The sequence below is a fragment of the Brachyistius frenatus genome, unplaced genomic scaffold (assembly GCF_029030835.1).
Source record: "Brachyistius frenatus isolate BFR_SWC_R1_liver_20210118 unplaced genomic scaffold, ASM2903083v1 Contig_328, whole genome shotgun sequence".
NCBI classification, from domain to species: Eukaryota; Metazoa; Chordata; class Actinopteri; family Embiotocidae; genus Brachyistius; species Brachyistius frenatus.
Genome location: NW_027210927.1, coordinates 106,055 through 121,599, shown reverse-complemented (window position 1 = coordinate 121,599; position 15,545 = coordinate 106,055). Strand labels below are relative to the sequence as shown.

The 15,545-nt window shown below is 43.6% G+C and overlaps 1 protein-coding gene across 1 annotated transcript in view; it reads right to left on the bottom strand.

Moving 5' to 3' along the window:
- The window catches only part of plcl1 (phospholipase C like 1), an 81,219-nt gene that overhangs the window by 16,525 nt on the left and 49,149 nt on the right, over positions 1-15,545 (bottom strand). Inside the window, exons 2-7 of the mRNA XM_069723451.1 lie at positions 8,336-8,410; positions 6,425-6,712; positions 6,006-6,293; positions 3,806-4,197; positions 2,185-3,301; positions 685-861 (exon numbers count right to left, since the gene is read on the bottom strand). Of these exons, the coding sequence (XP_069579552.1) occupies positions 685-861; positions 2,185-3,301; positions 3,806-4,197; positions 6,006-6,293; positions 6,425-6,712; positions 8,336-8,410 (2,337 nt within the window). The remainder of the gene's footprint in view (positions 1-684; positions 862-2,184; positions 3,302-3,805; positions 4,198-6,005; positions 6,294-6,424; positions 6,713-8,335; positions 8,411-15,545) is intronic.

Below are 15,545 nucleotides of genomic sequence, written 5' to 3'. Positions count from 1 at the left end.
TAAGAGAATGTTGCTTTGTAAAAAGTGACTAAGTGGGGTGTTGGGTTAGTGTGTGTGTGTGTGTGTGGGGGGGGGGGGGGGGGGTTTGGACCTGACTCAATCAGATTGGGAACCCGAGGACACTACAGCCCACCAGAAACCTGACTGCACGGCAGGCCTGTCAATCAAACAAACATGCCACGTAAAATGGCGCTTTTTCAAAAGGTTGGTGGTTTGATCCCTGGTTCTTCATGTCCACATGCCAAACACATTAAGTTGCTTATGACAGCAGGCAGGCATCTCGCATGGCGGCTCAGCCGTCATTGGTGTGAATGTGTGTGTGAGTGGGTGAATGGGAGGTAAACTGGAACGCGCTTTGAGACCGTGAGGTGCAAAAACACTATATAAGTGCAGGTCATTTCACCATTTAAAAAAAATATCCAATTGATGATGCATTTCATGAGAGAAGTTGAATGAGAGTCTATGAAACCATTTCGGAGCCAACCCGTCGCTGGTATCGCAGTTTAAGGCAGTTCCACACTGGCCTCATTTTTCAGACCTGGAAGCTGCGTCTACTTTTTTATTCAGTCTATGACTGCAGCTAAAAATCAGAGGAGGCCGAGCCTTTTGGGGTGCAGGCCCCGCAACACGGAAACAACCTCTATTCAATCTTTGTTTCGTCTGTTTGTGCTTTCTTTGGCTTACTTGAAACTCAAACGTCTCGTCGAACAGCGGGTCGTCCTGGTTCTGAGCAGCAGTGCGAGTCCGCTGCTCGGCGCAGTCAGCAGGTACGCCATGCAGCTCCAGAACCACGTATGGTTCGATGACCTCTCCCTTAGCCCCAGATCCCTGAGGCTTAGGAAGGTTATGGGCACTGATGACCTGCACAGTGGAACACAAAGGAGCTCGTTTTGAATTCATTACTATTTTTCACAACGTATTTCACAATATTTTTTTGAAGTCAAACAATTTTGTCTAAAAGAAATGCCGGGTAATATTTTTAAAGTGTCCATTAGAGGTGAAGCTTCATATTAACAAGATAAAAAAGTTGAGCCAGATGTTTTCATTCATTTAGTTGATATTGTCAGATATCAAACACTTATGATGGCTTTCTTGGTTGTATTTTTTTGTATTATTCTTTTTAATTTGCACAATAGTTTGAAAGTACTTTTGGAAATCTGGGATTAAAGGTTGTAAAGGGGCTTTGTACATCTTAAGGAGACGCATGGAGGTGGACAAATTACAAGCAATTAAAACAATAAAAATAAAATCCACAAAAGTAGCACAGACCACAATTAAAATGTTATCAGGAAATATTTTAAAAAGTGATGGACAGGGTAGGACATTGTTGTTGTTGACTTGGTGACTCATGAAGGTGACTATCCAACAGTGATGTTGGAACATGAACTAAATGTTTTTGAGGTTTTTTGTTCACTTGCTTAAACATTTTGATCACAGGATTCAGACACTATTCCATATACAGTATCTGCTGGTGATTGTGTTTTGCAGTTATTTTTCTAAATGCTATGCATGTGTTGTCAAAAGGCCTCATATTTGAACTGAGTGTTTTGTTAAGCGGCAGTAGATTGAGCTCATTGAGGACAACCAGTTTGTGATTCTTTTCAGTCATGCAAAACTGAGCAAGCCGTGGATTACAGGCAGCTTTGAAACTCCAAAAATGTTGGTTTGACAAACTATTAGCACAGAGCACAAACCACGATGATGTCATCTGTGGGTGGTGGGAAACAATGAAAAGGTCCGAAAATAAAAACATTTTACAAAGCATTTGTCTTGCATCCACTTGCTGTAAATACTTGAAATAAGATGTAAAAAGCTTGTAATACAAGGTTTGCCATCATGATCTTCCCAGACCTCCAGGTAGGTTGACACCCTGGTTCCATGATTCCAGAACAGAACCGGGTCTAGAACCAGAACATTTTGGTGAAAAAAGCATCTTCTTTGTCAGAGAAAAGTTTGGAGGACCAAACCTTGAAACTGAAGGACAGTGAAGAAGGCATAGCTTGTTCATATTTGACAATTTAAACTAAATTCGATTGTGCGAAGACCAAAGAGGAATGATAAAAGCAAGCAATACTTGTTTCGGTGTGGATTTGGGTACCTGAATTTAGTTTGAAGACAGACATTAACATAGAAAAATGTTCATTGAAGACTGAATACATTCAGAAAACAGAATAACATTCGGACCTTAATGCGTAGAGTTTGAGGTGGGACTCCTGGCACGCAGCCCTGCGTGTGGGCACTGAAATATGACACCTCATCCCTCATTACAGCAGGTCGGACAACATAGCCACACCCTCCGTTCTGTAAGAAGCGACCTCTGTGAAGGTCGAGCATGGCGCCAGGGGTCTGCTGGTTCAAGGCCACGAGCTGGACCCCTCCTTTCCAGTGTCCTTGCGGGTTGGGATTGCTGGAGTCCAGGCGCACCGAGCTGGGCCGTACCCTGGTTAGGGTACGCTTGGTGAACATTACAAGGTCCTCAGGGCTCTCGCTGGTCAGTCGCCCAGCCTCTCCTTCACCCAGCGAGCACAATGTCCAGCAAGGTGGCTCCGGAGGTATCGGCGTGCTGGGAGAGGAAGGACTGCTGGGGGGTGACTGCTGCTGAGCCTGCTTGTGACTGGCTCTCTGGGTGTAGAAGCTGCGACTGCCAGTCCGAGCTATGGCCACCAGGTCTGACAGCTCTTTGTGGAGACGGAGCTTCCTGGGTTGAGAGGGTGGAGGCACCACCAAGACCACACCAAGATCCTCCTCGCCAGGAATTGTCATTCTCCGTCCTGCCAGAGGCCCTCCTCCCCCTATCTCCTCATCTTCCTCAGACACCTCCCCGTCAGATCCATCCTGCTCTGGAGGCAGCTTCTTCCCTACTATCAGGATGCGTCCCTTCAGCTGCTCAGGGGAGGGTAAGGTTGTGGCTCGCCCTCCTGAGCAAACCGGCAGTGCTTCTGGAGTGTAAAGACGAGATCCAAATACCTTCTTTAGGTGCTGTGCCATGGTGCGCTGTTGGGCTGCAGAGCAACGCTGACACAAGTACACCAAGAGTGGGTACTGAGATGTCAGGAAAGCACATTTATTGACCACCTCCAGAGCGGAGCGGATAGTGACGGGTGCATGGTGGTGGTGATGATGATGATGGTGTCGGGGGATATCCGGCCCATAGTCAACCCCAAGCAGAGGTTCCCCCTCTGGGCCATCAGTGACCCCCAGCTCCAGGCATCGGCAGCCCGACTGCAGGGCCTTGATCAGCCCTCCCAGGTCTGCTCTGCCATGGACCTGATCGTCCAGCAAGTAGGAGCGGTACGAGGTGCTGAGGAAAAAAGTCCAAAAAAATGATCATTTAGCACTGTATAAATAACTAAAATAAATGTAATTTAATTTAATTGAACTGAACTGAATTGGACTGCATTGAATTGAACCAAATTGAGTTGAATGATAACAAGAAATCTTATGTATGATGCAACATTTAGTTGGTTTAGCCAAGTGGTTTCCAGCCTGAGCCACTCCAAAGAGCAGCAGATAAATCTCATGGCTTGTGAGATGGGTAATGGTGGAGGAAAAAAGAAAAAAGAAATTCTGACTCAATGTTTTTTTAGGGTTATTAAAATGTTGCATTTTATGATAGTGACCGTGGGTAATGTCGAAGATCAAGACCAAGAGGTGAGCTAAATTTGTCTGTATCATAATTATGAACTTTGATCGTGGTTCCTCTACAAAAACCCCTCGGTGGCTTTTATAATTACAGCAAAAACGATGCGAGGATTAACAGAGTGCATTTTTATTTGAAGGTGACTTGTTAACCTGTCTAACACACCTGATGTAGTAGTGGGACAGAGGCATGTTCATGTCCTGGCAAACACCGAGGTGCTCTGGGTCGAGCAGCTGACATTCGGGGGATTGCAGGTAGCGGGCGAATCCGTCCAGACCCAGCAGCCCTTTCTCCTTGCCCTGGGTGGAGGGCTCATATCGCCTCAAGAGCTCCCAGCAGCCCTCAGTTGTGGCCAGAGGCAGACCCTGCTCCGTCTCCAAAAAGAGGCGCAGATCATGAGGGTCCAAACACTCACGGTCTTTAGACAGTTGCACCAGTAGGAAGTAAACATCGGGCCGGGTGCAAAGCTCGCAGTAGGCCTCCTGGAACTCCTCACGTGTCACATGCGAGGTTAACTTCTCCTTGCTGCGCTGGATCTCCTTGAAACGTAGACGTACCTGTGGAAAGAAGAAAAAGAAACTGGATAAAAGAGAGGAGAGTCAGGTAGGAACAAATGTAGACAGTTAATTGAGCGAGAGCTGCAGTGACTTCATTAAGGATTACAGTGACCCACTTTAAATGATAGAATACAATGGCCTCCTTTGTCCTCTCTTAATGTCTTTTTTATTACGTGTTTTTTGGTCGTTTTCCTCCTCTTATCTCTATCGTTTTATCTTCTGTACACCGCCCGAGCTTGCAGAAATCCCCCGTGAATATCTTTTTTTTCCCACTTGTCTGTGCCAGCACAGATTTCTTCCTCAGTATGTTTCTAGGGTCAGTCTGTCTGTGTGTCGGGAGGATGGGAGGGAGGGATCAGAAAGTGGGAGAAGTAACTGACCTTTGTGAGGCTGCACATCAGAAATCCAAACTAACAAAGGCAGAAAAGCAACAAACCTCTTGCCTTGAGGGATTAAATATTCTGCAGCTCCAAAGAGACCATTAATAAACTCACTATACTTGCAGTGGTCGTACCTGAAGTGAATAGAGAGTTATGCAATCTGCAGTTTTGACATGATTACAGAGATGTTATTGCAGCACATGACAGAGTGTTTCTTCTTTGCTTTTTGAAAAACAGTATCTCAGGTTTGTTAATGCAAGGTATGTGGGCAGCTGTATTTTTAGCTTCCTGTGTCTAAAACCTATAGCTACCTGTTAAATCAAGCATTATGGCAGAACTCTACATTCACTATTTTATCCTTTAAGTGTGGTATGTTTTCTATGAATAGTGTTTCACTGAACGTCCTCGGTTAAATGAGTTGAATATTATGAGGCTCCATTTTTCAGTTTTATCATAATACAAGCCCATTTCCAAAAATGTTGGGACGCTGTGTTAAATGTAAATAAAAACAGAAGTGCAAACATTGTAAAAACATATTTAACTGAAAATACAGCAAAGACAAGTAAGCAAATGTTAATACTAAGAACTGTATTGTTGTATGAAAAATATGAGCTCATTTTGAATTTGGCGGCAGCTAAATGTTTCAATAAAGTTGTTCCAGGATCATGTTCACCACTGAGCTGCATCACCTCTTCTTTTAACAACACTCTGGAAATGTTTGGGAACCGAGGAAACCAGTTTCTGGAGTTTTGAAAGTGAAATGTGGTCCCATCCTTGCCTGATAGAGGATTTCAGCTGCTCAACAGTTCAGGGTCTCCTTTGTTGTATTGTTCATGTCCTGATGCTCCAGATGTTTTCAATGATTGACAGGTCTGGACTGCAGGAGGCCAGTTTATCAGCGGACTCTTCTACTATGGAGCCATGCTGTTGGAATACGTGCAGAATGCTGTTTGGGATCCCAACTTTTTTCATGTGTTGCTGGCATCAAATTCTAAATGAGCATATATTCATCATCCCACCGGAGTCACTAATAATTTTCATAAAAAACAACTATCTTTAGGGTCTTAATTTACCACAAATTAATTTCCCAGTCATTTACGCATGGCCATTCGATATCCCATGATGTTGGCTTCCAATGCCTCTTTAAAGTCAATAACGGTTATAAAGGTCCCAGTATTTATTTTTTAGCCTGGTGGAAAACCAAAACAATGAGCTACAAACTCACTGTTAACTGTCACAGCGCAGAGGTGCACACAGAATCAGATGATATTTCTCTGATGATTTCAGTATAATGCATTTGTGCACTTGGCAGGGCTTCATGTTTTATCGCCAATGCAACAGGCAAACCCAGTTTTCCGGGCCACAAATACACAATTTATCAAAATTCATATTTGCATGGAGCAAACGCATTAAAGTGTAAGGGATTACCTTGGTCTCCTTGATGCCAGGGCACAGTTTACAGATGGTGGCAACTGCTACATCCTCCGATATGATGCCGTAGCCATCTTCATCCACCGGGGAGAACTCTGCTGCCAACCACTCGCTCCTCATCTGGCTTCCCAGGCTGCCCTCTACTGCCATGCCCCCTCCGTCACCTGGTCCTCCTCCTGCACCTCCCCCAGCCCCTCCAATAATTGATGGATGGGCCAAGAGGTATCGAAGGCCTGTCACCCAGATGTTGGCCACATCTGCCGACAATGCAACCAAGTCTAGAGACTGTAGGGAGCAAATAATAAATCATAGTTCATTATTTCTTTACCGTATATCTTTATCAATTTGTATGGATCTTTTAACACTCATCTCGCAACTTCATTACATGTATCAACTTCTAACTCTTCCCTTCTTACTTGGTAGTCATCCCCATGTATGACAGAAAAGGCAGCTTCCTCAGCCAGGTGTTCAGAGAGAGGACCGTTATGGAGAAAGGTCTCTGTGCTCTTCCCGGTTCGAACCTCCCGGATGCTGGAGACGTCCAGCCGAGCCCGATCAGCATCCTTCTTGGACGGCTCCCAGCGTAAGCAGCTGAGGTCTGGGTCCAGGGTGTAGAACCGACAGTAAACCCTGGAGTTGGGTCGGATCTTTTTCAGTTCACACCCACCTTGCATAAACGCCAAACAGTCGGCTGCACTGCTCACCTGGAACAGAACATCTTTATTGTTTACTTGCAAAAGTACAAGAAAGTTTACTTTTTTAAATTCAAATAGAATCTTTTATGTTTTGGTCTACCTGGCATAATTTGTTTTAACGTGTCCGTTGTGACTAAACAACAGCATATATTGGGGCAAAAAACGCAAACTTCCTACAGCTTTCCAAACAAACCTGTTTTTACATAAAACAGTTAATAATATAACAGTAAATCTGGATAGGCGCCCCCAGGATCAGGCCTGGATCTCTATCCAGTGGTACTTGCCATTTGACCTAATCACCCTGAATATTGATTGGCAGATGCACATTTGTTTGCATGTGGAAAGAGGTTTAAAAAAACTGGGCCCTATTTCACAAAACTGAGATAAGGGATTAAGCCAAGATTCCGATATTCAGATTTCCCGCCTGAATTAAGCCTCAAATCAGTTTCATGAAAGCAGTTATCATTGATCCAACTGTTAGCCTGCTTAAGACCTGTTTCACATTAGCAGAACTAAGACATCCAGGATAACAGAGTAAGGCGAGGCTTGATCGCATTTCATCAGTGCATCCTGGCGTAATTGGTTTCACAATTGCCAAACCTGGCTGATCAGGTGCAGCTAGACCAAGCCAGGTGTAATTAATCTGGAAAAATATGCATTCACAGCTCTCTTCAAAAGACTCTGATTCACTGATAAGGAAATGGATAAGAGGCGAGCTAAATACTTATCTCCCAGTGAGCAACAGCTCATAATGGAAGTGTATGAAGAGGTAGAGGACAAAAAAAAGGAAACACTGTTGATGTAATTAAAGAGCAAGAAAAGGTGCGGCAGGCTGACAGGGACTGATTGAATGCGTTAGTATCCTAAAAATATGTTGGAACCACTGCTGGAAACTGAAACAGTCAGAATTACTTAAATTCTCGGTTGTACGTGCCTTGTTGGTGAGCAGTGGAAGTCAGTGATCGTCAGAAGCTCTTTTCTTTGCCAGACGGTAACATTAACTTCCACTGCCTGCTTTTAAGGCAAGGTGCATACTAATGAATCAGACTAAATGACAAAAAACTGCTTGACGGGTTTTGTGATGGCAGTTTCAGTAAGGATCAGTGATTGGAAATGTTTACTTTAGGATATGAACGTATTTTGTCAGTCCACTATTGTCTGACACACCTTTTCTCACTCTTTAACTACAGCAGCTGTGTTTCTTTTTTAATGTATTTTGTCATTTACCTCCACATACGCTTCCATTAAGAGCTGTTGCTCACTAAAAGTAAAATATGAAGCACGTGTGTCCTCCGTTTCCACATCAGCTTTAAATGTGAATTTATCTGAATTAATTGCACCTGCTCAATTCTTCCTGTTGGAAGGATGTTTTTTTCCCCCCAAAATGCTCACGTGGGAATTTTTGAATTGTTGGTTTCCTCTGTGTAATGTTGTAAAGTTCTGTTGTACTGTTTACCATGTTAAGTGCCAGTAAATAACTTGTTGAGATTTGGCACTATATAAATAAAACTGCATTGAATTGAGTAGACTAGGTTAGGCCTTACTGTATTTGGTTATTCTGGATTTCTTAGGTATGTTTTTGTGAAATATTCCCCTGGTTGATAGATTTTGTATTATTCATTTCCAACCTACCTTCTTCTCAGAGGGCATGCTGCTGAAGGACACAGTTTTCTTCCTGCCTCCGCCCACCTTCTGCACTGAGGGATCCTGGGAAAAGACAAAGACAGATGGCCTGAGGGTCAATTGAGAAGTTTCTGCATGTTGAGAGCAACGGTATAAATCCTATAGCAGATTGTAAAGTTTCCAACATACCAATGTGTAAACATCATATAGAGTTAATGAAGAGCTGGAACAAGCTGACCTTGTTAGTTACTGACTAAAATTATATTAACCTTAAAGATATAAAATAAATAAGATGAACACATTTGTGGTTATAACTCAAGGGTTAATACACTTATTTAAAAAAAAAATTCAATCTAATCGGATAAAATTATGAGATGATGACATTTTATATGCAAAAGGTCAAAGGTCAACTTCACTGTCAAATGGAAATATTCCTCAAAAATGCTGTTCTGGACATAGTTTAGCTTCATAACTCAGGAACAGAAGGTGAGATCGTGATCACATGAAACTAAATCGGTGACCACCTTGAAACTGTGGTGAATGTAAAGATCTTTTGTGCTGTCGGGTTGATGATATCGAGTCAAACACCCACATTATGGAATTTGGAGTTTCTTTGCAGCAACATCTATATTTGAAGTATCGTCTACAATCATAGCTGAAACATTGTGTTGTGTCAGAATCAGCTTTATGAGCCAAGCATGTGAACAGATAAACAGAGTATTCACTACATACAGTATATTATATGAGTCTTGGCAGCCGTGGATCTAAATGCAACCTAATTAAAGCAGAGACATGCAACCAGGAGGCAGTAAGTAAGTTTATTAAATTATGCTTGTTGGAGTAGTTTTGAAGCAGCATTCTGCTATATTTCACTTTTCTGTGCAGACTTTCAGAGAAAAATCCTCACTTCTACTTTCATATTTTGGGGTTTTGCAGATTTGTTAGACAAAAAATACATTTTTGAATGTTTTAGAAAACTGTGATGAGCCTTTTTTCATTTCTTCAAATTTTCTTTACCAACTGAACCAAAAAGGCTTCTGGTTTGCTGACCTCAGATCTGTTGGGGCTCATCTGATAAGTCTGTAAATAGACAAATAATGGCTGAAATGAGAGCTGTTTTCCACAAGTTGTATTTTGATTATAATAAGTTGTACAATCATGTGAAAAAAGTAAAAATGTCAGTGCAGACCCCGAAATGTTTTTGTTTTTTTATATGTATATTTGGACAAATATTTGAGTCTCTTTGAAGTAGTACCTAAATATAAAGGTGTTCTACTTGAATATAACGACGAGGGAAAGACGCTATTTCAATCATTTTTTCAACTAAAATATCAATGGATATATTCCTGTAGAAAAGGTAAGTACAGCCTTAGTCTCAGAGTCAAATTGTGCCCCTTTTAGCAGAAATAACTTGTAGATGTTTTGGATAATTGTCCACCCGTCTCGTATATCAGTTTGCTGAAGTTTTTGAAAACGCTTTCATGCAAAATTCCTTCAGCTGCAAAGTGTTTGAGGGTTTCATGTCATGGATCTTGGTCATTCTGTTATAGCCCATTTCATCATTTGAGCCGTTCCTTGGTGAATTTACTTGTGTGGTTATTAATTCTGTTGAAATGTTCACTTCCAGTTCAGCATTAACATGCATTTCCTGTATCAGAAATGATCTCCTGCAACAGGAATGATCTCCTGTATCAGGAATGATCTCCTGTATCAGGAACGATCTCCTGTATCAGGAACGATCTCCTGTAACAGGAACGATCTCCTGTATCAGGAACGATCTCCTGTAACAGGAACGATCTCCTGTATCAGGAACCATCTCCTGTATCAGGAACCATCTCCTGTATCTGGAACGATCTCCTGTATCTGGAACCATCTCCTGTATCTGGAATGATCTCCTGTATCTGGAACCATCTCCTGTATCTGGAACCATCTCCTGTATCAGGAACGATCTCCTGTATCAGGAACGATCTCCTGTAACAGGAATGATCTCCTTTATCAGGAATGATCTCCTGTATCAGGAATGATCTCCTGTATCTGGAATGATCTCCTGTATCTGGAATGATCTCCTGTATCAGGAACCATCTCCTGTATCTGGAATGATCTCCTGTATCAGGAATGATCTCCTGTATCTGGAATGATCTCCTGTATCTGGAACCATCTCCTGTATCTGGAACCATCTCCTGTATCTGGAATGATCTCCTGTATCTGGAATGATCTCCTGTATCTGGAATGATCTCCTGTATCAGGAATGATCTCCTGTATCTGGAACCATCTCCTGTATCTGGAATGATCTCCTGTATCTGGAACGATCTCCTGTATCTGGAATGATCTCCTGTATCAGGAATGATCTCCTGTATCTGGAACCATCTACTGTATCAGGAATGATCTCCTGTATCTGGAACCATCTCCTGTATCTGGAATGATCTCCTGTATCAGGAACGATCTCCTGTATCAATGATCTCCTGTATCTGGAATGATCTCCTGTATCTGGAACCATCTCCTGTATCTGGAATGATCTCCTGTATCAGGAACAATCTCCTGTATCAATGATCTCCTGTATCTGGAATGATCTGCTGTATCAGGAATGATCTCCTGTATCTGGAACCATCTCCTGTATCGGGAATGATCTCCTGTATCAGGAATGATCTCCTGTATCTGGAACCATCTCCTGTATCGGGAATGATCTCCTGTATCAGGAATGATCTCCTGTATCTGGAACCATCTCCTGTATCTGGAATGATCTCCTGTATCTGGAATGATCTCCTGTATCTGGAATGATCTCCTGTATCTGGAATGATCTCCTGTATCTGGAATGATCTCCTGTATCTGGAACCATCTACTGTATCAGGAATGATCTCATGTATCTGGAACCATCTCCTGTATCTGGAATGATCTCCTGTATCAGGAATGATCTCCTGTATCTGGAACCATCTACTGTATCAGGAATGATCTCCTGTATCTGGAACCATCTCCTGTATCTGGAATGATCTCCTGTATCAGGAACGATCTCCTGTATCAATGATCTCCTGTATCTGGAATGATCTCCTGTATCTGGAACAATCTACTGTATCAGGAATGATCTCCTGTATCTGGAACCATCTACTGTATCAGGAATGATCTCCTGTATCTGGAACCATCTCCTGTATCTGGAATGATCTCCTGTATCAGGAATGATCTCCTGTATCAGGAACGATCTCCTGTATCAATGATCTCCTGTATCTGGAATGATCTCCTGTATCTGGAACAATCTACTGTATCAGGAATGATCTCCTGTATCTGGAACCATCTCCTGTATCTGGAATGATCTCCTGTATCAGGAATGATCTCCTGTATCTGGAACCATCTACTGTATCAGGAATGATCTCCTGTATCTGGAACCATCTCCTGTATCTGGAATGATCTCCTGTATCAGGAACGATCTCCTGTATCAATGATCTCCTGTATCAGGAATGATCTCCTGTATCTGTTCTTGTGACAGCAGCTGGAGGAGTCTTTTGGAGAACGTCCTCCTCTGTCCCTGCAGCAGGTGGAGAGGGTGGTCAGGATTATCCAATATGGATAATAGTTTCCTCAGCGTCCTCCTCTCCACCACCTTTTCCAGACTGTCCAGTTTGCAGCCAATGATGGAGCCGGCCTTCTTAACCAGTTTGTTAAGTCTGTTGGTTATCTGGGTTTTTGGGGGAAATTTTTGTGATTCAAAAATTCTGTACATTTTCTTCAGGGGAAATACAAATAAAAAGGGTGAGAGCAGCACATAACACGTAGATGAGGACAGGACGAGAAGACAACCAGGCAGAGAACGAGCTGAAAATCACTGCCTCATCTCATTCACTAACATGTCTTGATTTCCTGTTCTAATAGTCCCACACGTCCACATGGAGACACAGAGAGACAGTGAGGACACAGTTTCCAATAAGGACTGTTGTTCATGTAACTGTCCCACAAAATGTCTTTTTTATTAAGTTGGTCAGCGAGGAGGCCAGACAGATGAGCTTAGAGAAAGCAGGTCAGCGGGTATTTAGGAGGACAAACCAGGGCGGGGAGCAGCCATGGACTCTGTCTCTCTGTCTCTCTGACGCTCTGTCTCTCTGTCTCTCTGACGCTCTGTCTCTCTGTTTCTCTGACCCTATGTCTCTCTGACGCTCTGTCTCTCTGACGCTCTGTCTCTCTGACGCTCTGTCTCTCTGACCCTCTGTCTCTCTGTCTGTCTCTCTGACCCTTTGTCTCTCTGACGCTCTGTCTCTCTGACGCTATGTCTCTCTGACGCTCTGTCTCTCTGACGCTCTGTCTCTCTGTCTCTCTGACCCTCTGTCTCTCTGTCTCTCTGACCCTCTGTCTCTCTGACGCTCTGTCTCTCTGACGCTATGTCTCTCTGACACTATGTCTCTCTGTCTCTCTGATGCTCTGTCCGTCTGTCTCTCTAACGCTCTGTCTTTCTGTCTCTGTCTCTCTGACGCTCTGTCTCTCTGACCCTCTGTCTCTCTGTTTCTCTGACCCTCTGTCTCTCTGTTTCTCTGACCCTCTGTCTCTCTGACGCTCTGTCTCTCTGACCCTCTGTCTCTTTGTCTCTCTGACCCTCTGTCTCTTTGTCTCTCTGTCTCTCTGACCCTCTGTCTCTCTGTCTCTCTGTCTGTCTCTCTGACCCTTTGTCTCTCTGTCTCTGTCTCTCTGACGCTCTGTCTCTCTGACGCTATGTCTCTCTGTCTGTCTGTCTCTCTGACGCTCTGTCTTTCTGTCTCTGTCTCTCTGACACTCTGTCTCTCTGACCCTCTGTCTCTCTGTCTCTCTGACCCTCTGTCTCTCTGACCCTCTGTCTCTCTGTCTCTCTGACCCTCTGTCTCTCTGACCCTTTGTCTCTCTGTCTCTGTCTCTCTGACGCTCTGTCTCTCTCACGCTCTGTCTCTCTGACGCTATGTCTCTCTGTCTGTCTGTCTCTCTGATGCTCTGTCTGTCTGTCTCTCTGACGCTCTGTCTTTCTGTCTCTGTCTCTCTGACACTCTGTCTCTCTGTCTCTCTGACCCTCTGTCTCTCTGTCTCTCTGACCCTCTGTCTCTCTGACCCTCTGTCTCTCTGTCTCTCTGACCCTCTGTCTCTCTGGGACTGCACCGACAGTTGGCAACACCGACTTTGTTGGAGCTGTCGTTCCTCACACAGTGTGTACACGGTGCATGTTTCCACTGTCACTTAGACATATTGCTGCATGGGACAAGATGTCATCCAGGAAACTACGGCCAGTCCTCATCTTTAATGCAGAGAAAAGAGCATCTATCAGTTATAATCCACAAACTACATTAAGCTCTCTGGTTCCTTTTACTTCTCTTTTTAACTCACATTGGATCACTCTCTCCAGCACAAAGCTGCTGCCAGGGGGAATAAAGTCTCAGCCTAAATGGAGGCATGGTGAAACGAATGGGACCAAAAGCTGGAGGGGAACGGAGACGCTCGACAGGACAGGACAGACAATCCAGAGAATGGGTTCCAAAGGAAAGGTCGTTCTTAAGTAGGGATGCAAGAAATAGACAAACAAGAGCAAACACATTGCACACAAGCAGAAAGAAAATATACAACGCAAAGGAGCAAACTGAATGAAAGAACAGATGAGAGACGAAAAGAGGACTTAAAATCAACAAGTGGGGACACCGAGAGCAGAGAGGGAACAGCAGCCAGCCGAGGACAGCAGATGAAGAGGTTACAGCAGCTGGCTTTTCACTCGGTATGAACTAGTCAGCATGTTTAAAATGACTGACACATGTACAACCACAGTGAAGGACACATGATGACGTAGGCTTTACATAAGTAAAGTAAAGTATGTGACGTAAAACAAGGACAATCAGTGAATTCTCAAATTTGAGAACGTAGATCATTTCTTCTTTGGCATTTTTCTTGGGAAATGACTTGTAAATGTGTAAATGGTGTAAATATGATTTGGTACGTATGTTTTCTGAAGAACTGAATGGTGTTCTTCTGTCTGCACAGCTGCGACAGACTGCTGCTGCTTGAGTAAGAAAAAGAAAAGGCTATTGAGAGCTTTAATAAAAGGCTCAATTCTACACTTAAGAACAATGCAATCAGTGAAACAGGAAGAAGGACGGTCCTCTGTAGTGAGCTCTGACCTCAGTGTCTAAACATCGACTACATGACAGCTACAAGTAGCTAATCATTTTTATCTGGAAAATTAAAAGCAAACAAGAAGCATCCTTGTCAGTCCGAGAGCGTCCAGATGATACTAGAAGCGTTACATGAAGTTCAACGGGGACACACAGGAGGACACAGGGGGACACACAAGGGGACACACAGGAGGACACAAGGGGACACACAGCCCCCATACAGGGGGAGGCTGTGGGAGAAACAGGTGTGTGTGTGTGTGTGTGTGTGTGTGTGTGTGTGTGTGTGTGTGTGTGTGTGTGTGTGTGTGTGTGTGTGTGTGTGTGGTGGGGGGGTGAAACCTAATTTGTTGTGTCATGTCTTGTGTGGAGATGCAGAGTTCAGCAGAGTTGTTAAACATTAGTCTTTAACTGGTTTTACTTTCAGTAAAAATAGTGATTTTTACAAAATTCTACTCAGCGGTGACTTTCTTCTATTTTTATTGCACTTATATATCTGTAAGGCTGGAGGCAACTTATGGACTAGTTTTGATTGTGAAATTCAAATTTAAGTTTATCTTTTTCTTTTCATGTGTTTTCTTGTCTATCTTGAAGTACATGTTGTAACATTGTATGAACCAAATAAAGGGGGAGGTGAATGGATGAAGGCTTTGGGAGGCCTTTCACTTTCAACCTTACAATTTTACAAACCAGTAAACCAAACATTTCTACGGTGAAACCCTGCACACTGACCTCCAACACAGATACAGGATAACCTGGAACATAGTGTTGAACTGTGATTTAAAACATTCACATCCATACTTCCACTCCTCGAAGCCTCGACTGTGCCTGCACCCTGCTCAGTGTTTCCAGCCACTGTTGTTAACCTTGTGGATAAAGCTCTCTCACACACACCAGCACACACTAGACCAACACCTGGCACTATGAATTCAGTCCCAATTTCATCCCGTGATCTGGCTAATGATCCCTCAGCACATTGGCAGTAGATTACCACAATGGATTAGTGCGCAGCCACCTGCATCCACAGTGTTTCAGCCACTGATCCGCCACCGTGCATTACAATCACACAACGTCCCACGGCGCTGCCGTCACACCGGGCTCCGGACAAACAGGAC